This window comes from Monodon monoceros, unplaced genomic scaffold (genome assembly GCF_005190385.1).
Source record: "Monodon monoceros isolate NGI ecotype Baffin Bay Population unplaced genomic scaffold, NGI_Narwhal_1 Super_Scaffold_4, whole genome shotgun sequence".
NCBI lineage: Eukaryota > Metazoa > Chordata > Mammalia > Artiodactyla > Monodontidae > Monodon > Monodon monoceros.
In genome coordinates, this window is record NW_021703781.1 from 11,984,258 (window position 1) to 12,004,735 (window position 20,478).

A 20,478-nucleotide genomic window follows, 5' to 3' on the forward strand; every position below is an offset into this window, starting at 1 on the left:
TTTAGACTGCAGATCTTGCAGTCTTTCCTTCCCCAACAAGCAATCAATTCTGAGCTATGAAAGTTTCACAGAATAAAATCAAGCAGTAAGTGTTCCTGAAACAAAACAAAATAAAAACAAAAGCAACACACACGCAAATGACCTGGTGATAGAGGGCATGCATCTGAAGGCCTCATAAACCCAAACTTAATCTTGAGGGTCACCAAAGATTGGGTGCACAGAGCCACACTAATTGCTAAATTCAAACTACGGCATTTTCTATGTGATTGAAAGGCTGGGTGAAATAACCAGTCAAGGGATTCAAAGCTCAATACAGTGTGATGACCAAACACCTGGGGAGAAATTACCTTGGTTTTTGAGAGAATGGGGGCAGCTCGATCAAGCAGCATCTCCACCACCTGCTCATGGCCACTCCTCGCTCCACAGTGCAGTGGCGTCAGCCCATCCTATCAAACAAGGCAACATCTTCAGTCACAGTTGATGGGAAATTCTATAAATGAGTGCATTTGGTCAAGATTCGGCGCGGCATCCAATGTGCTGTGGGCCAGTGAGCTTCAAACGTTTACGTATGTATCTCATAAAACAATTTTATATTTTCAACTAGAGGACAGAATTTTTCATAAGTTTAAGTAGTTGCCAAGTGTGTGATTCCACACAAAACTGACATTTAAAAATATACTGTTCCACTACCTTTTCGACTATTCAATGGAATCTAAACACTATAAGTAATTTGATATCCACCATTTAAAAAAATACACAAATCTTTGCTTTTTTGGTTTTTTTTTGGTACGCTGGCCTCTCACTGTTGTGGCCTCTCCCGTTGCGGAGCACAGGTTGCGGACGTGCAGGCTCAGCGGCCATGGCTCACGGGCCCAGCCGCTCCGCGGCATGTGGGATCTTCCCGGATCGGGGCACGAACCCGTGTCCCCTGCATCGGCAGGCGGAATCCTGTGCCACCAGGGAAGCCCCACAAATCTTTAAAATAGGAATTTGTAACAGAAATTTTACATTGGTCCTTTTTGCTCCTGCGTGTCTATTTCCATTCCACTTCCCCCATATAATTTTATCTTCATGTAATATAATTTTATGCTTGAGTGTTTTTTATTGATTATGGTATCATATTTCCCTGATGCAAAAATACATAAATTTACTTTTTAAAAAGGTTTAAAGATTTCCTGAGAACATAAGCCTTTATTTAAGAATCAAAAATAAATCTCCTGATTGGCATTATAATTATTCAAGCACAATGGATCAAAACAGCAAAAATATATTACACATTTTATGATTATTAAGCAAGAGTAACAATTCATTAAAAATTCCTCTCTGAATGAGATGTATTTTTTTCACAACTAGTTCATGGATCTGCTAATGAGTATTATTTATTGCTAAGATGAGACAGGGTTCAGCATCAATACTTCCCTAATTTTTGTTTTTATAAATGCTAGTGCTAAGACATCTTGCCTGCATAAAGAAGTAGTCGGACTTTTGTTTTGGCAGTGCCGCTAATTCTCTAAACTCCTGAATTACATGCCAAAAGTCACTTAATAAACTTTCATCAAAGATTTCTTCCAATGATCCATCATAAGACATAAGGACCATTAGGTCCTTCCTTTTTGTTGGCAGCAATAGGACTTCTAAGCATTTGATATGCAGAGAATTGCTTATCTAATCACCAGACTCATGAGTTCTTAATAGGACACCAGTATTTTCAACTCTTCCCTTTTCCCCCTCTCCATCTCCCCTTCCCCTCAGAGGTTTTGCTCCCTGGGGCCTTGTGGCTCAGAGTTAGACTCAGGCCTTTCCTTCGGACTAGCGGACTAGCGAGAAGGGCTATTGTATTAAAACATAGGTGGGATAGCAGAATTAACAGGGAGATCAGGAAGTGGAAATTTATTCACTTAAAACTATCTAAGTGGCTCCAAATCGTATGGAGAAGTTTTCACACACCCTGGCTTATGTGTTCCCCAACTTGAAGATTCCTGCTGTTGACACTTAATACCTACCCTAAGGATAGTCACATTTTACAATACATCAAAAGCTGGTTTAATGTATTCAAATCACTTTCTAGATTGTGTGAGCAGATCTTGAAAGTAAGCCTAATTATCCTAATATATAATCAATAAGGTACAATCTTATTTCTAAACTACTAGCTAAATCTCAGTAGAATTAAAATTCCTTGAAAAATGAGATTTGAATTGCAAATATGACATGAGCTGGTTTGTATATTTTGAGCATGTTTAAATATTCTACCTTTTATGTTGATTTAAAACATTTGCTCTTCTAAAGCAAAGTTAAGCAATATAACTGTCTTTCAAGTGGAAACAGCATTTTCTTAATAAAATAGAATAAAATAAAATCTGAGAATAAATTAAAAGTATACCCTGAAGGCCAAATGTCTTCCCAGTAATGTAAAACCTGAAAATATCCGAAGGAGAAATAATACAATCATTGCATCTACCTTGCGACACACAAAAAATGTCACATTCTCCGAATGTGATTGCCTTTTATGAACTAAAAGGTCAACTTTAATTCTCTCATTTTCTCATAAGTAGACTCTATGATATAAGGGGTGACAATATGTATAGGCATTTTCAAACTATGGTCACAGACATAAAATTATTTATCTTTGAAAACTCATTTATCTTTTAAAATGATCTTCCCCCAAGCAAAATCCTACATACTGAATAACAAAGTGCTTGGCTATCTAAGAGTAAAATCGATCTCAACTCCTTAATCCTTTGAAGTACATTGTTCCTTACAGACATATATTTTTGCTGACTTCATCTTTTTAAAAAAGTTTTAATTATGAAAAAACTTCAAACATATTTCAGACTAAAGTAGACTGTATAGTGTAATGAGCGTCTAGGTACCTGGTGGACAGCATCAATAAATGTCACCTTAGGATCCACCTGATTCATCTATATCCTGACCTCTTCTCCTTTCTTATATTGTTTTGAAGCAAATCCACAACATTCGATCACTGTATGCTCACAACTACCCTTATACGGAAGGTACAATCTTCTTTTTGTAAATGAAGACTCTGAGGCTCAAAGAGGTTAAATGACTCATCCAGGGTTCCATGGGCTGAACTCAGAATGAGGCCACTGCTGACTGCAGGGCAAATAAGGCATATCTTGAGAGGAGTTATTAAGACAAAGCCCCTCTGCTCAAACTTTTAGCCACTCAGCGCCTTCTTCTATCCACATTCTGCAGCTGCTACCTCTGATCTCTGGTGTTTATTTATTAAAAACTTATAGAATCTGGAGACTCAGCCAGGAAAGGTGACTTTTTTTCTGCAGTGTCAGAGCTGTGAAGGGCTTTCCATTCTAGCCACTCCTCCTTTCGTCACCTCATTTCAATGATAAAGTCCGCGAGTTCCCCAAGAAAGGCCTCATCATCCTTGCTCAACTGCAAAGAGCTCCCTGAAGCATAGCTCTTTCAATTGGAGTTTTACTTGCAGTGTTTTAAACACTGATTGCAAATGGCTGACTCCTTTGGATCTTCTGCAAATTTGCTTTGAAACTTTTCAAAGGTGCGTGGCTCTTCAAATAGCCAGAAGCCTGGCAGGAGAGAGCCCTTTCAGCAGGAAGCTCTACGAGATGTCACGACTATCTGGTTGCACAGACAGTGCCAGCCTGGCTGCTGGGACAGTCACAGGTCAGTGGAAAACCAGTGCCTAGAGTTAATGTAAGATCTTTAATTAGCACCACACTTTCTACAGTGACGAAGACCGACACGACCAGCTAAACCACAGGGAGCTGGAAAAGGATCTGCCATGTAGTGATTCACAGTTCAGTTAAAAAAAAAAAAAAAAAGCAGGCATTGCCATTACTTAATACCAATTTTGTGGGTGGGGGGGAAGTAAACATTTAAATTTCGAGCTAATTTCTTTGGCTTTGAAACAGGTGTGGCTTATCATTCATGTTCCTGATGGACTGTTCTGGTCATGATACCCCTGTGTTCAAGAAGATCTTTCATAACTGTCATTCATTCCTCAGCCAAGTCTGAATTCCTCAGGTTAGCATTCAAAGCCTTCCAGTCAGTCACTGCTACACTTGACTCTCCCCTACTTCCCTTCTTTTCTACCTCAATTAAACTCTTCGCAGTTCTTGGAGAAAGCCTCTCATATTCTACTTTCTCTGCTTTGCACACACTACTTCATGTACCTTGAAGTTCCCTTTCTACTTTTGCCAAGATCCAAATCCTTACCGTTTAAAGTACAGTTTTTCTTTGAAGACTTTCCCAAAGCTAGACATAACCATTCTACCATCAGGATTCCCCTCATATTTTATCTGAACCTCTTTGGGGGAACCTAAGACTTTTTATTTGGTATTTTAGTCTTTGTGAGCTTGAATTATCATTCCAATGAGTCTGTTTCTGAAGACAAAGTTACTAGCTTAAAAGGGATACTTGAATCTCACAGATACGGTAACTCAGTATCATGTTGGTGAAAGTTGCTTACTAAAAATGACTGAGTGAACGAATGAATGAGTGGGTGAATGAATGGGTTTTGGGGCTAGTCTTCTAGAAACGTTTTCTAGTTAGTTGCTTAATAATTCCTTTCCTTCTTATCCTTTATGTTTAAGACTAGACTGATTTTGTGTGTCAGAAGTGCTATTATAATACCTTATTGTCCCAGAAAAATAAAATTTTCAATAGATAAGTGACTTATAAATTGGAATTACACTGAAGAATATGCCTCAGTCTTCTGAGCATTAAGAATAAGAAAGTAAGACCATAAAAAAAGAACGACGTAATGCCATTTGCAGCAACATGCATGGAACTCGAGACTATCATTCTAAGTGAAGTAAGTCAGAAAGAGAAAGACAAATACCATATGATATCACTTATATGTGGAATCTAAAATACAATACAAAGGAACTTATCTACGAGATAGAAAGAGACTCACAGACATAGAGAACAGACTTGTGGTTGCCAAGGGTGAGGAGGGGTGGGGGAGGGATGGAGTGGGGGTTTGAGATTAGCAGCTGCAAACTATTATATATAGAATGAATAAACAACAAAGCCCTACTGTATAGCACAGGGAACAATATTCAATATCCTGTGATAAACCATAATGGAAAAGAATGTGAAAAAGAATATATATATATAGAATATATATATTATATATAAATTGAATCACTTGGCTGTAGAGCAGAAATTAACACAACACTGAAATCAACTATACCTCAATAAAAAATAATACAAAAGTAAGAGAAATATGAGAATACTTGCTCTAAGATTTTTTCCTCTTTGTAATTCAGAACACTGTAAGCTTAAAAAAGCTATTGTGGATATTGTGTTTTGCAACAGTAGTGAACTGGTTTACATAGCAGAGAACTCCTTTCCTTAAAATTAGAGGAATGCTTTTTCCAATACAAAATAAGGATTCTTACCTGCTCCCAATTCTTGGAAATTTACAATTAATGTACAGTGTCACTTTGAATGGGTCCTAGGCTAAAAAGCAGTTCTTCAACCATATAGGACAGTATATAGCTTTGACCTCCAGTTGAAAAACGCTTGACAAAGGCAATTCTTGAGGCTCTAGGGAGGCTGCCTCAAGAAAGGCAGCATGTGCAGTTGGACAGGAGAGAAGGAGAGAGGATGTGGAGTTGCCATAGTAACATTATGGGAAGGAAATGAAACTGCATGGGGTTAGTGATTTTTTTTTTTTTTCCAATTCCCCTGATTTCTAAAGCGCTAACATAATGAACAAGTATTCCCTTGGGCAGAATTCTGAAGCAACACAAACTGGTGACTCTAGATCTCATATTTCATTTCAGTGACAGTAATCTTATTAGTGAGGTGGGGAACTGCACTTTATTGGCTGGAAAAAAGGCTCTTTTGCACAAAGAGCAAAATCCTGCACACTCGAAGGTCAAAAAGATTTTCTTTCGAGCCTGGTTTTTCTGAAAAGCATGGAGCGGGACATTAAACCATCATACTTAGGAATAATGAACCCAGAATATGTCCTTAACAGGTTGAATTTGCCCGAAGCCAATACTGAAATGACACAAATTCATGACTTGGGAAATACTTTCAGAAAGAAACATAGTTTATTTTGATTACTATCCTCTAGATTTCTTCCTATTCTTCCTTTTAAGCAAAAAACATACTCAATAGAAGGAAAAGGAAATCAAGCAGAGAGAACTCTGTGGATATATACTTTTTTCTATGTCATGGATATAAAACAGGATGTGATATTTAACTGAAGATTGAAAACAATGAAAGAGAAGGCAGGTAGTGCTCATAAGACGACAGTTATAATGATAGCCAGAGATCAATTAAAAGGCACCATTACGTTCAATAGCAAAGCTATTCTCATACCTGCATTTTTCTCTAAAAATTCTGTGTCCCCATTTTGTGCATGTTCGGTAATTGTAGATTTGGCCTGAGAGAAAGTGAAATAACATTTTGAAACCCCTCTGCTGTCACAGGCACTTTATATTTGTGATCTTAGTGAATTTTTATAACAACTCATGAGAAAGTCATCAGAAGTTCCATTTATAGATGAGAAAGCTGCTCCACAGGATTAATGTAACTACCCAAGGTCACAGGCAAGTTAATGGTTCGCATTAGAACTTACACTCAAGGTTGCCTCTGTCAGAGGGACTGGATTTCTTCCACTCTACCAAGCAATCTCCTTTTAAGATCAAGAATTCATTCCTGCCATTTATACATAGGAGAGAAAAAAATCTCTTTCTAATGCTCTTCCTTGCTGTCATGCCATACATTCTACATGTTTTGAGTTAAACTAAAATAAGGTAAAATCCTTCTGTTGTTCTTTCTCCTTGGAAAACTAGAGTTTTCCCTCTGAGCCTAGAACACACCTGTATACTATTTGTTGTGTATTTCTCCAGTCTGCTCTTTGTGTTTTTTTTTTTTTTTTTGCTGTATGCGGGCCTCTCACTGTTGTGGCCTCTCCCGTTGCGGAGCACAGGCTCTGGACACACAGGCTCAGCGGTCATGGCTCACGGGCCCAGCCGCTCCGCAGCATGTGGGATCCTCCTGGACCAGGGCACGAACCCGTGTCCCCTGCATCAGCAGGCAGACTCTCAACCACTGCGCCACCAGGGAAGCCCCCTCTTTGTGTTTTTTGATCCTTCTTTCTTATCTTCTTTTGGGTTAACTGAGTATTATTTAGTATTCTAGTGATTGATTCATCATATATATCATTGACTATCTCTTCCTTTGGCTTTTTAACTAAACTCTTCTTTCTTTTCTTTCCTTTTTTTCTCTAGTGGTGGTTCTAGAGATTAAAATATGTATCCTTGGACTTCCCTGGTGGCACAGTGGTTAAGAATCTGCCTGCCAATACAGGGGACCCGGGTTCGAGCCCTGGTCTGGGAAGATCCCACATGCCGTGGAGCAACTAAGCCCGTGTGCCACAACTACTGAGCCTGCACTCTAGAGCCTGCGAGCCACAACTACTGAAGCCCGTGCACCTACAGCCCGTGCTCCCCAACAAGAGAAGCTACCACCATGAGAAGCCCGCACACTGCAGCAAAGAGTAGCCCCCGCTCGCCGCAACTAGAGAAAGCCCACGAGCAGCAAAGAAGACCCAACGCAGCCAAAAATAAATAAATAAATTTATATTAAAAAAAAATGTATCCTTAACTTATCACAGTCTAAATAGTATTATTAATTATATAGTTACAGTACTTATATATTATGTATTGAATCAATATTATTCTCATGCATGAGAATTCTGCAATAATTCCATTTACATTAGTAGTTTCATCTTTTGTGCTATAAAGATATATTTAACTTTTACATGGATTATAAACCTCATAACAGCTATTACATAAACAATCAACTTTTTTAAAATTTAAGAAAAGAATTCTTTATCTGTTTATGACTTCCAGCTCATCTCTACTTTATTTAGATCCACATTTCCACCTAGTATCATTTCCCTTCAGAATGAAGAACTTCCTTTAGTATTTCTTTTAGTATGGGTTTGATGGTAACAAGTTATCTCAGCTTTTGTTTACCTGAAACTGTCTTTATTTTATTTTTATTATGGAAATATACTTGTACTGGATATAAATTCTAGGTTAACAGATATTTTTTATTCAGCACCTTAAAGATATTTCACTGTCTTCTGACCCCCAGTGTTTCTGATAAGGAGTCAGATAACATCCTTATCATTGTTTTTCCATTTATAATGCATCTTTTCCTCTGGCTGCTTAAAAAATTTCCTATTTTTGACATCCAGCAGTTTCAGTATGATGTGCCTCTGTGTGGTTTTCTTTGAATTTATCCTCCTTGGTTTGCTAAGTTTCCTGGGTTTGCAGTTTATGATTTAATTTGGAGATATATATATATATATGTTTTTTTTTCCGTACCCCATTCTCTTTTTCCTCTACCTCTTAGACTCTATTGTATGTATTTAGTTGGCTTACTATTATTTCACAGATTGTTGATATGGTGTTAATTTGATGTTTAATCTTTTTGCTTTCTCTTCTTCAGTTTGGATGATTTTTATGACTTGTCTTCAAATTCACCAACTATCTTTCTTTATACTCAATCAGCTGTTTATCTCATCCGATGACTTAAAAAAATTCAGATATTGTGTTTTTCTACTGTAGGATTTCTATCTGATTCTTCTTAAATTTTTTTAAAGGTTTCCTTATTTCTCCTGAAATTCTTCTTTTCTTCACCCATATATCTTTTTCCTTCAGATTATTTAACACGTTTAATGTATAATAATTTTTTTTTTTTTTGCGGTACGCGGGCCTCTCCAGTTGCAGAGCACAGGCTCCGGACGCGCAGGCTCAGCGGCCATGGCTCACAGGCCCAGCCGCTCTGTGGCATGTGGGATCTTCCCGGACTGGAGCACGAACCCATGTCCCCTGCAGCGGCAGGCGGACTCTCAACCACTGCACCACCAGGGAAGCCCTATAATAATTTTAAAATTATATATTGGGTATTGTGAATTGTATGTTATAGCAACTCTGGAACTTGTGGTGACTTGCATTTTGGCTTTCAACAATAGGTCTATTTCAGTTTTGTCCTTATTCCCAGAGTGATTCCTTTAGTCCTGGGCCAAAGATGTTTAGCAAGCCTCTCTGATGTGGTAATTCTGTCTCCTGTGTAGCAGGTAGCTGCTGAAGTTTCTTTGAAGGTTTCAATCTTTTAGCTGTTATTTTCCTCTGACCACCTTGGAGTTTTACCCTGCACATGCACAGTTCAGGGGTCAACCAAGGATTGTGGAGAGTTACATGTTGATTCCCCTCCTTTGTGGTTTCCTTCTTTCAGGGATTTCCCCACTAAATGTCCAGCCACTCTTACAGCCCCAAACTTGATCCTCTGTCCTCAAGACAATAAAACTGACTTTCTCCATGAGCTGTCATAGTACGCTGTACTGACTAGTGAGGGCTGCCATGTAAATACAGATCTCCTCCTGTGTTATTTAGTTCTTTCAAAAGTTGAATTCACTCCAATTTATTCCTGCTGTCGATGCTTTTCAATGTCTCCAAACATGTTTCTTTTATTTTTATTATTTTTTTATAAACTTATTTATTTATTTGTTTTTGTCTGTGTTGGGTCTTCGTTGCTGAGTGTGGGCTTTCTCTAGTTGTGGCGAGCGGGGGCTACTCTTTGTTCTGATGCATGGGCTTCTCATTGTGGTGGCTTCTCTTGTTGCGGAGCACAGGCTCTAGGTGCGCGGGCTTCAGTAGTTGTGGCGCACAGGCTTAGTTGCTCTGCGGCATGTGGGATCTTCCCGGACCAGGGCTCGAACCTGTGTCCCCTGCATTGGCAGGTGGATTCTTAACCACTGCGCCACCAGGGAAGCCCTCCAAACATGTTTCTTAAAAATATTTTTCCAGGGACTTCCCTGGTGGCGCAGTGGTTAAGAATCTGCCTGTCAATCTACAGATTCAATACAATACCTGTCAAACTACCAATGGCATTTTTCGCAGAACTAGAACAAAAAATTTCAAATTTGTGTGGAAACACAAAAGACCCCGAATAGCCAAAGCAATCTTGAGAAAGAAAAACGGAGCTGGAGGAATCAGGCTCCTGGACTTCAGACAATACTACAAAGCTACAGTAATCAAGATAGTATGGTACTGGCACAAAAACAGAAATATAGATCAATGCAACAGGATAGAAAGCCCACAGATAAACCCACACACATATGGTCACCTTATTTTTGATAACAGAGGCAAGCATATACAATGGAGAAAAGACAGCCTCTTCCATAAGTGGTGCTGGGAAAACTGGACAGCTACATGTAAAAGAGTGAAATTAGAACACTCCCTAACACCATACACAAAAATAAACTCAAAATGGATTAAAGACCTAAATGTAAGGCCAGACACTATAAAACTCTTAGAGGAATACATAGGCAGAACACTCTATGACATAAATCACAGCAAGATCCTTTTTGACCCACCTCCTAGAGAAATGGAAATAGAAACAAAAATAAACAAATGGGACCTAATGAAACTTCAAAGCTTTTACACAGTAAAGGAAACCATAAACAAGACAAAAACACAACCCTCAGAATGGGAGAAAATATTTGCAAACGAAGCAACCGACAAAGGATTAATCTCCAAAGTTTATAACCAGCTCATGCAGCTCAATATCAAAAAAACAAATAACCCAATCCAAAAATGGACAGAAGATCTAAATACACATTTCTCCAAAGAAGATATACAGATTGCCGACAAACACATGAAAGGATGCTCAACATCACTAATCATCAGAGAAATGCAAATCAAAACTACAATGTGGTATCACCTCACACCTGTCAGAATGGCCATCATCAAAAAATCTACAAACAATAAATGCTGGAGAGGGTGTGGAGAAAAGAAAACCCTCTTGCACTGTTGGTGGGAATGTAAATTGATACAGCCACTATGGAGAACAGGATGGAGGTTCCTTAAAAAACTAAAAATAGAACAACCACATGACCTAGCAATCCCACTACTGGGCATATACCCTGAGAAAACCATAATTCAAAAAGAGTCATGTACCACAATGTTCACTGCAGCTCTATTTACAATAGCCAGGACACGGAAGCAACCTAAGTGTCCATCGACAGATGAATGGATAGAGAAGATGTGGCACATATATACAATGGAATATTACTCAGCCATAAAAAGAAATGAAATAGAGTTATTTGTAGTGAGGTGGATGGATCTAGAGTCTGTCATACAGAGTGAAGTAAGTCACAAAGAGAAAAACAAATACCGTATGCTAACACATATATATGGAATCTAAAAAAAAAAAAATTGGTTCTGAAGAACCTAGGGGCAGGACAGGAATAAAGACGCAGATGTAGAGAATGGACTTCAGGACATGGGGAGGTGGAAGGGTAAGCTGGGACGAAGTGAGAGAGTGGCATGGACATATACACACTACCAAATGTAAATTAGATAGCCAGTGGGAAGCAGCCGCATAGCACAGGGAGATCAGCTCCGTGCTTTGTGACCACCTAGAGGGGTGGGATAGGGAGGGTGGAAGGGAGACGCAAGAGGGAGGACATATGGGGGTATATGTATATGTATAGCTGACTCACTTTGTTATAAAGCAGAAACTAACACATCACTGTAAAGCAATTATACTTCAATAAAGATGTTATTAAAAAAAAAAAAACCAACCTGCCTGCCAATGCAGGGGATGCAGGTTCGATCCCTGGTCCAGGAAGATCCCACATGCCTCAGAGCAACTAAGCCCATGTGCTACAACTACTGAGCCTTGCTCTAGAGCCCATGAGCCACAACTACTGAGCCCACACGCCGCAACTACTGAAGCCCACACACCTAGAGCCCATGCTCTGCAACAAGAGAAGCCACTGCAATGAGAAGCCCGTGCACCGCAATGAAGAGTAGCCCCTGCTCGCCACAACTGGAAAGCCCATGCACAGCAACAAAGACCCAATGCAGCCAAAAATTTAAAAAAATAAATAAATCAATAAATACTTTTCCAGAGTTTATGATTTTTATCAGCATGAGGCTCAGTTGAATACAAACTACTCTATCATTATTTAAAGTCAGAACTTTGCATTTGAGAAAAAACATGAATATGTGGCTTCTACACACTATACTATCAGAGTTTGTTTTTGTTTTGATCATACACTACTTTAGGAATATTCCTTCTATATAGATGAGAGAATTCTTGAATTTTCAGTAAACAGAAACTGAATAACTGATTATAAAATATAATTTTAAATATGTAAAGTTGCTTTTTATAAAGTTCTTAGAAGATGTTACATGGGGAAAAAAACAATTCAAATTAAGATTCCCAATTTTAAAAAACCCCAATCATGACATTTATTGTATCTCTCCATTAAGGAAGGAAGGTAACTGGAAGACGTTTATAGTGGATAACTGTAGAGTGCTTGTGTGCCTAATAGATATAGAGTTATTTAAAAGAAATAGGATGTGAACATTACCAACACACATCCAGGGAAAACAGGAGAAATAGTAGATTACTTTCTGAGCACCAGCACTTGGAACCATATAGCAGTTAACTAAAATAATAACTGTCCTGGGCTTCCCTGGTGGCGCAGTGGTTAAGAATCCGCCTGCCAATGCAGAGGACATGGGTTGGAGCCCTGGCCCGGGAAGATCCCACATGCTGCAGAGCAACTAAGCCCGTGTGCCACAACTGCTGAGCCTGTGCTCTAGAGCCTGTGAGCCACAACTACTGAGCCCGTGTGCCACAACTACTGAAGCTCGCATGCCTAGAGCCCGTGCTCCGCAACAGGGGAAGCCACTGCAATGCGAAGCCCTCGCACCACAACGAAGAGTGGCTCCCGCTCGCCGCAACTAGAGAAAGTCCGCGCGCAGCAACGAAGACCCAACGCAGCCAAAAATAAATAAAATAAATTTATAAAAAAATATAAAATAAAACAATAACTGTCCTGAGGCTGCTTTGTAGATTCTTCAAGAGAGCCAGGCTTCAGTGGCACACGGAAGTTACCCAATTCTTTCAGGTCTCTAATTTGGTAAGGCAAATGAGGGTTCCAACATGGTGTAAAATCATTAGGAAAGAGAGAAAGGGAAGAAAAAAGATGCCTCTGTCATGTTCTCAGAACTCTTTGCAACTCTCAAAAACATTCTTTCCTTCAAAGAGATTTTCATGTTTGGAAGCTAAGAGAATTTCATGATTACTTGTTCGCTCTTTATTTTTTTATTAAGACTTTATTTTTCTTAGAGCAATTTAAGTTTTACAGCACAATTTGGGGAGGGTGCCCTTGTCTTTCTGTGAATCCAAATAAATACTTTCAAATAACTTTTAATATTTATGATATAAAAATTAAAAATGAATATATTTTTGAATGACATAAAGAAATATTTTCAAATTAGTCTTGACTAATGTAGAAACCCAGAGTCTTCTGCACTATTTCAAATGTTCTTGTCAACATGTCTATGTTAGAACTCAAGGAGCAAGTACTGTATTAGAATTTTCTCTTTGACAGAGGTTATTTTATGACTATGAAATATTTAATATTTTCTTTAAGGATTTATTTTTAACCAAGGCAATCACACTCTGAAAATACAATAAAAGCAAAACTCCATACCAATATTTATTTTTCCTTCATATTTAACCTGAGAAATATAACCAGTTGCACTTCTGGGAAAAGATAAGCTAAAACTACAGGACATCTAAGTGACTCCTGACACCTTCCCAGAATAGTAAGAATTTAACAACTGACAGATTGTTAGTTCATTCATACTCTGAAAACACTTTATCTACCTATGCACACATACCTTTATTCTTATAAAACCATTGGATGCCATTAACTTCAGGGAGCAAAATTACATTATCGCAGGACCAATATAAAGTCAAATAAAGTAAGACCTTTTGGCAAATGTAACATTAAGAAGTGTGTCTTATTTATATACTCAGCAAATACTTATTAGACATCTAGTATGCGCCAGGAAGTGTGCTAAGTGCTAGAGATATTAAGATGGACGTGTGCTGCCGAGTGTCAGGGTGTAGCTTTGGATGTAATATTGTAGTAATGGGATTATATGGGGATGTGGGCAGCGGCACCTTGCTAGAAAGGCTGGAAGTTGGAAGAGGAATGGTTAGAGCAGCATTCTGGGAATCAGAGTATTATTATTAGGAACTCTACCTGGAACTCCTGAATGTTCTCTGAAGCACTAAATAAAAGCACAGCTGCCTTTATTATTGGGTGGAGAAGAGTCAGTGAAAGGAGATGGAGAACTCAGAAGCTGTCACGAAGTCTTAACCTGGTTCTAACTTAGGGTCCATACTGAGCCTCTGATTTGGCTGTGAATTGATGCAAATAATCAATAAAGGAGAATAAAAATGACAAGAGACCACCCATTGCGAAGTATCTTCCTTCAAAAAGGATACAAATACACGTGCTAGCTTTGCAGAGAGAGCGTTAAACTGGAAGAAATAGCGGCTACCGTAAGTAGTCATTCTTATCAAAGCATTTCTATAAAGAAACAAATTAGGATGCTGCATATAGACCAGATTGAGGCATTTGCCTTGACGTGTGTATATATCTTGGCACATTTGCCACCACTATTGCCTCATAAATTATGTTGTTATGGTGAAAATATGAAAGCTTTGCTCTCACAGCAACGTTCGAGTGTACAATACAGTATCATTAAGGGTACAATACAGTAGTGTTAACTACAGTCACCATGATGTACCTTAGATCCTTGAACTTATTCATCTTATAACTGATATTCTGTATCGTCTGACCAACATTTCCCTATTTCCCCCATCTCTCAGCCCCTGGCAACCATTCCATTCTCTGTTCTGTGAGTTCCATGTTTTCAGATTCCACATCTAAATGATATCACAGAGTAGTTGTCCTTCTCTGTCTGACTTATTTCACTCAGCATAACGCTGTCAAGGCCCATCCATGTGGTTGCAAATGGCAGGATTTCCTTTTATTTTTATGGTTGAGTAACATTCCATATATATTGACCACTGATGTCATTGATGGATACTTAGGTTGTTTCCATGTCTTGGCAATTATGAATAATGTTGCAGTGAACATGGGAGTGCAGGTATCTCTTCAAGATAGTGATTTCATTTCCTTTGGATATATACCCCAAAGTGGGATTGCTGACCTTTATTGAAATGTTCCAAAATACCTTTTGGAAATGCAAATGCTATATTGAAGCTTTATCAGTTAATCAATAAAGCTCTAGTGGGTTTTTTTCCCCATAAAACCAGTGGGTGTTTTAATAATTTAAAAAACCCCTCCAATTCCTATATTTCAGGGGCACCGCCTTCTTTGTCTAGTCTCCTCCCCTGCTGACTCCCAATAACTTCCCAGATTTGAGGGTGGTGTCATCAATCTAATTTACTGATTAAGTCATCAGTGATTCTCTCTCTTCTTCTGGGACTCTCATGATGGGTAGATTGTTTTCACTTAATAGTGTCCTGTAAGTCCTGTAGGTTTTCTTCATTCCTTTTTAAAAAATATATTTATTTATTTATTTCAGCTGCACCAGGTCTTAGTTGTGGCATGCGGGATCTTCATTGCAGCATGTGGGATCTTTAGTTGTGGCATGCAGACTCTTTAGTTGTAGCATGCAAACTCTTAGTTGTGGCATGCAGGGCCTAGTTCTCCAAACAGGGCTCGAACCCAGGCCCTCTGCATTGGGAGTGTGGAGTCTTACCCACTGGCCTACCAGGGAAGCCCCTTCTTCATTCCTTTTTATTCCTTTTTCTTTTGGTTCTTCTGATTGGATAGGTTCAGATGTTCTTTCTTCTACTTGGTCCAGTCTGCTGTTGAAGCTCTCTACTGAATTCTTCATTTCAGTCACTAAAATCTTTAGCTCCAAAATTTGTTTGGTTGTTTTTTTATGTTTTCTATCTCTGTATCGAACTTCTCATTTTGTTCTTGTATTTTTCCCGATTTTGTTAAACTGTTTACCTGTGTTTTCTTGTAGCTCTCTGAGCATCTTAAGAACAGTTATTTTGAATCCTTTGTTGGGCAATCCTTGTATCTCCATTTCTCCATTTCTTTCGGTTGCTGAGAGCTTACTGTGTTCCTTTGGCGGTGTCATGTTACCCTGATCCTTTATGATCCTTGCGGCCTTGCACAGATGCTGTGCATTTAAAGAAGCAGTCACCTCTTGCAGACTTCATGGGTTGACTTTGGTATGGAAAGACCTTCACCTGCAGGTGGGAGCATGCTCTGACCTTGGGCCTACTGGTGCAGGGTGCCAAATGCAGGATTGGGCGGTGGGGGTGATGTCTCATCCGCTCAGGCCACTGGGGTCCACAGCATTGACCATAGTGACTGCAAGGGCTGTTGGAGACCTCAGTGGCACCACAGGTCCTGTGGCTTGGGATTTGGGCAGGCACTGGTGGTGGCTGGAATTGGTGGTGTGTACAGACTCGGTTGCAGGGGCCAACTGCAGGTGCCTATGTAGTGCCAAGTGCTCATTTAAGACATACACATAGAGATGGGGGTGAGCGCCAGCTGCGAGGGTCTGGGCTAACTGCAGCCACAGCATTCATTACTGTGGCTGCAAGATCACACCGTGGGTGCACTGCAGTGGAGGCTGGTATCGGGAGTCAGGCTGGAGGCATGCAGGTACACAGCTGGAGGGGCCCACTGCAGGTGAGCCTGGTGGTGCAGGCCAGTAACAGGAGATAGGGCCAGGTCTGGCCCAGAAGAGCCATGGGGACCCTGGCTATTGGTGTGCACTCCTGTGGCTTCAGGGTCTCCCCAGGGGAGTGCGTGGCAGTGGAGGCATGAGGGTCTGGTCGGGAGCATGCAGGTGCACAGCTGGGGGGTTAGCTGCACATGTGCTGAGTGGTGGAGGCCAGTGACCAGAGCCAGAGCCAAGTTCAGGTCCACGAGCAGCTGCGAGGGCCTTGGTAGTTGGCCTGCCCTTCTGTGGCTGCAGGGTCTTGCCCCGGGTGTGCTCACAGCCGTAGAAGCCTGTGATGAGGGTCAGGCCGGCAGTGTGCAAGGGCACAGCTGGAGGGGTCCGCCCCAAGCACATGCACAGAAGTGAGGGTCACCCACGGGGGTCCAGGCTGGCGTCTTGTACTTGTGCGGCTGCAGAGGCCTGGGCTGGCTGCTGGTGGGGATGCTGGGCCCCAGTGGGGCAGTGGGAGGTAAAGAGCAGGGAGGGGCCCAGGTGGCTGGTGTCTGCGAATGTGAGTGTCTGTGGGGCAAAAACCAGTGACATCTGCAGGGGCTCTGTGGCCGCTGTGCTGGCCATCAGTTACTTTGGTGGCAAAAGGCGCTGGGGTCTGCAGAGCAGGTCACAGGGAACCACAATCATTTCTGCTGCGTGGCTGATGCTAGGAGCCCTTGCTCTTTCTCCTTGTTTCTCCCCATCTCTATTCATCTCAGCTTTGCCAGTCTCTGGGTGGGGTGAAACCCAAGTGGGTCCTTTGCTCAGTGCCCCGAAAGGCTGGGGAAGCTGGCGGTTCACCCCAGTCTCCCTTTCTTGGTGAGGGGAACTCCTTCTAGTTGGGGAGGCTCACTCTTGGCCCTGAGCAGTGCTGGCCTGGGGAATGGGATGACGCAGGCAAAATGAAGCCCTTCTTCCTTCCCTTTTTGTGCAGTATTCTCAGGTTTTTTGCTCCACTGTGTTGCTGGAGTTTCTTAAGTGGGCTCCCGAGCTCTCTTTGATCGTGGATCACTGTCTAATTGTTGATCTTCCTGGGTGATGGGGGCTGGGGTCTCCTACTTCGCCATCTTGGTCACATCACCCCAACACATACCACCATCCTGACTTTCACTAGAACTAATTATTCTTAAAGTTACAGCATCCAGTGCCCCAGCAGCTGGGAGAGCTTGGGAAATCATTGGGAACAACCCACTAACTGTACTGAGATGGAAACTAAGACTCAGGAGGATCAACTTTCCTCAGTTCATGATCTCACTTGCTGGTCACACTTAAGACTAGAGATCAGGCACTAGGGTAAAAAAACAATTCACTCTCATCCTGCTTTTCCAGCTGGTCAGATCCCACTTAAATTACTCTGACCACAATTGAAATTTATTTCGCTGATTGAAAGGGCACTGAGAAGCATCTACTTTTAAACTGAATCCTTTATTAGGTCGGTAAGGCGTGCAAGGGGACAGAGCAAGCCAACGAGGTCGCTTAGAGTGTGCTGGCCCCTCAGGTGAAACCCAGATTCGTTTTCCTGTCCCTAAACCCAAGGGGATTGGTGTGCAGCAGGTCAGATTGTTGATGCAACAAGGTAGCTACAAAAGTAGGAAGTACCTGGCAGGAGGTAGATGGGTAGATAACAATATTTATTTTCTAAAGAGCTACTGGATTGAGTCATTAGAACTCGTATTTATAAAAAAATTTGCTTTCCATTTTGAGGCTTGTTCCCAGGGCTTTCTGACACTTCATGGCTCTCTGCCTTTCACCCACAAACCCAGTCACTACTCAGCAAGAGAGCAGGGAAGCTCTGATGGGGAGAACACAAAATAGCTGACATATCTGGGGTATGTACTATGCTTTCTTCCATAGGGTCTGCCAGGAATTCAGTCTGTGCCCGAGTGACACCCCACACCTTGTGCAGGACAACAATAGAAGAATGACAGGCTTTTCTGTTCTCGGTTTTCCAAGGCTCCTTCCCATCCACATGGCACTCATATAACACAGAAGAAAGGTAACGCCACGTTGAAACCGAATGGATGGTAAAAAGAAGTCTACATCTTGTTTAACACAAGACAGCCTTTCAGAACAGGGAGGCAAAAGGGCATAGAAACTAAGTGTATACTGAATTCGCCTATGTCCAGTATTCCGTAGGTCTGATGCTTTGACCCAGAAGTGCTTGTATGTTTTCACCCTGGTCCTCCCCTGTGACACCATGTGCCCCTTTAAGATGGGACCTGAATCTCCTATATGCTGTCCTCCTCCCGCTGTACCAAATACAGCAAGTAAGTGTTTGATAAACGATGCAAAATGACTGACAGGCAATTTTGCTGTGCTGGTGACTGATGATTGTATCAAAAGAGGGAGAAATAAGGTCATTTCTAATCCACACACTCAGTTAAACCCCAGCTGGATATCCAGGTACAGCCCTCCAAGCTTCTCTGTTTGCCTTGGCTCGAGTACCCCTCTTTGCTCGTCACAAAAATTCTCCCTATTCACAAGTGACCCGTTAGCTCTATTGGTAACCAAGTGGCATACGCAACGACTCTCTAACTTTTATTGTTACAACTACTTTAAGCAGCCTGTACTCAGTGGAAGACCCCTGCCATTTAAAACAACAGTTCTAGCATACTGGTGATGGTTTCTTAGCAAATAATACCAAGACAATGCAATGAGACCTTCTCTTCAATTTACTTCCCCAGTCAGACAGTCTTGCAGGGGGTCAACCTTCAACTTCCTTCATTCCTCCTCTCCAGGAAGCTTGTTTCTTTTACGCTACATACATGTTTTTCAGGTTTAACAGTTACCAAGAAAAAGAAGTCCGGGTCTCCTGCTAAATATTCATGGCTGGGCTGTCTTTGGGTCACAGCACACAGCAGACAAACTACCCATTGGCTTCATGAGGGTAGGGGAAGTGTCTTGTTGTTTTGCTCTGTTAATTAGCTATGTCTGGCCCACAGTGGGCACTCAATAATCATTTACTGATTGAGGGAATACATGCAGGGAGTAATAAAGTAGTGAATCCAGGAGCTACGGGAATCAAGTCCAGGTGACTGGGCCGGTTTTAGAAACATGGAGATCAGGATTCTTGGAAAGAGGAACCAGAGGATTGTGGGAGATACAATTACAGGACAGGGAAAACTCTCCGAAACCCTTAGAGAGGAGGATGTTTAGGAGACCACATTTTGCTCTTACATGAAACGCTGAAAAAGAAAATCCCTGGTTAGAAGTTTAATGTTAATTGGAGCTCTGAGTTATACAGGCACACCTCATTTTATTGTTCTTCGCTTTATTGCTCTTTGCAGATACTGCTTTTTTTTTTTACAAATTGAAGGTCGGTGGCAACCCTCCATCAGGCAAGACTATTGGCACCATTTTTCCAACAGCATTTGCTCACTTTGTGTCTCTGTGTCACATTTTGGTAATTCTCGCAACATTTCAAACTTTTTCATTATTGTTTTATTTGTTATGGTGATCTCTGGTCAGTGATTTTTACGTTACTATTGCAAAAAGATTATGACTTGCTAAAGGCTCAGATAATGGTTAGCATTTTTAAGCAGTAAAGTATTTTTTAAATTTAAAGTATGTACATTTAAAAGAGGTAATGCTATTGCACACTTAATATAACTTTTATATATACTGGGAAACAAAAAAATTCCTGTGACTCACCTACTTTCAATATTTGCTTTATTGCAGTGATCTAGAACTGAACCTGCGATATATCTGAGGTGTGCCTCTACTAGTAATGGCTGAGATTATTTCTGGTCTACTTTACGCCAACACAGTTTACAAACAATAGCTTGATCACTGCAACAACCCTTCAAGGTGGCCACTGATTGTATTTTCAGATAGAGAAATTACATGCAGAGGGTTATATCGCTGACCTAAGTCAACCAGC

At 40.8% G+C, this 20,478-nt stretch overlaps 1 protein-coding gene across 4 annotated transcripts in view; it reads right to left on the reverse strand.

Moving 5' to 3' along the window:
* Positions 1 to 20,478, reverse strand: part of ANK3 (ankyrin 3) — a 677,213-nt gene that overhangs the window by 161,448 nt on the left and 495,287 nt on the right. For all 4 annotated transcript variants that reach the window (XM_029244863.1, XM_029244862.1, XM_029244864.1 and 1 more), the window contains one exon: positions 348 to 446. In XM_029244863.1, the coding sequence (XP_029100696.1) occupies positions 348 to 446 (99 nt within the window). The remainder of the gene's footprint in view (positions 1 to 347; positions 447 to 20,478) is intronic.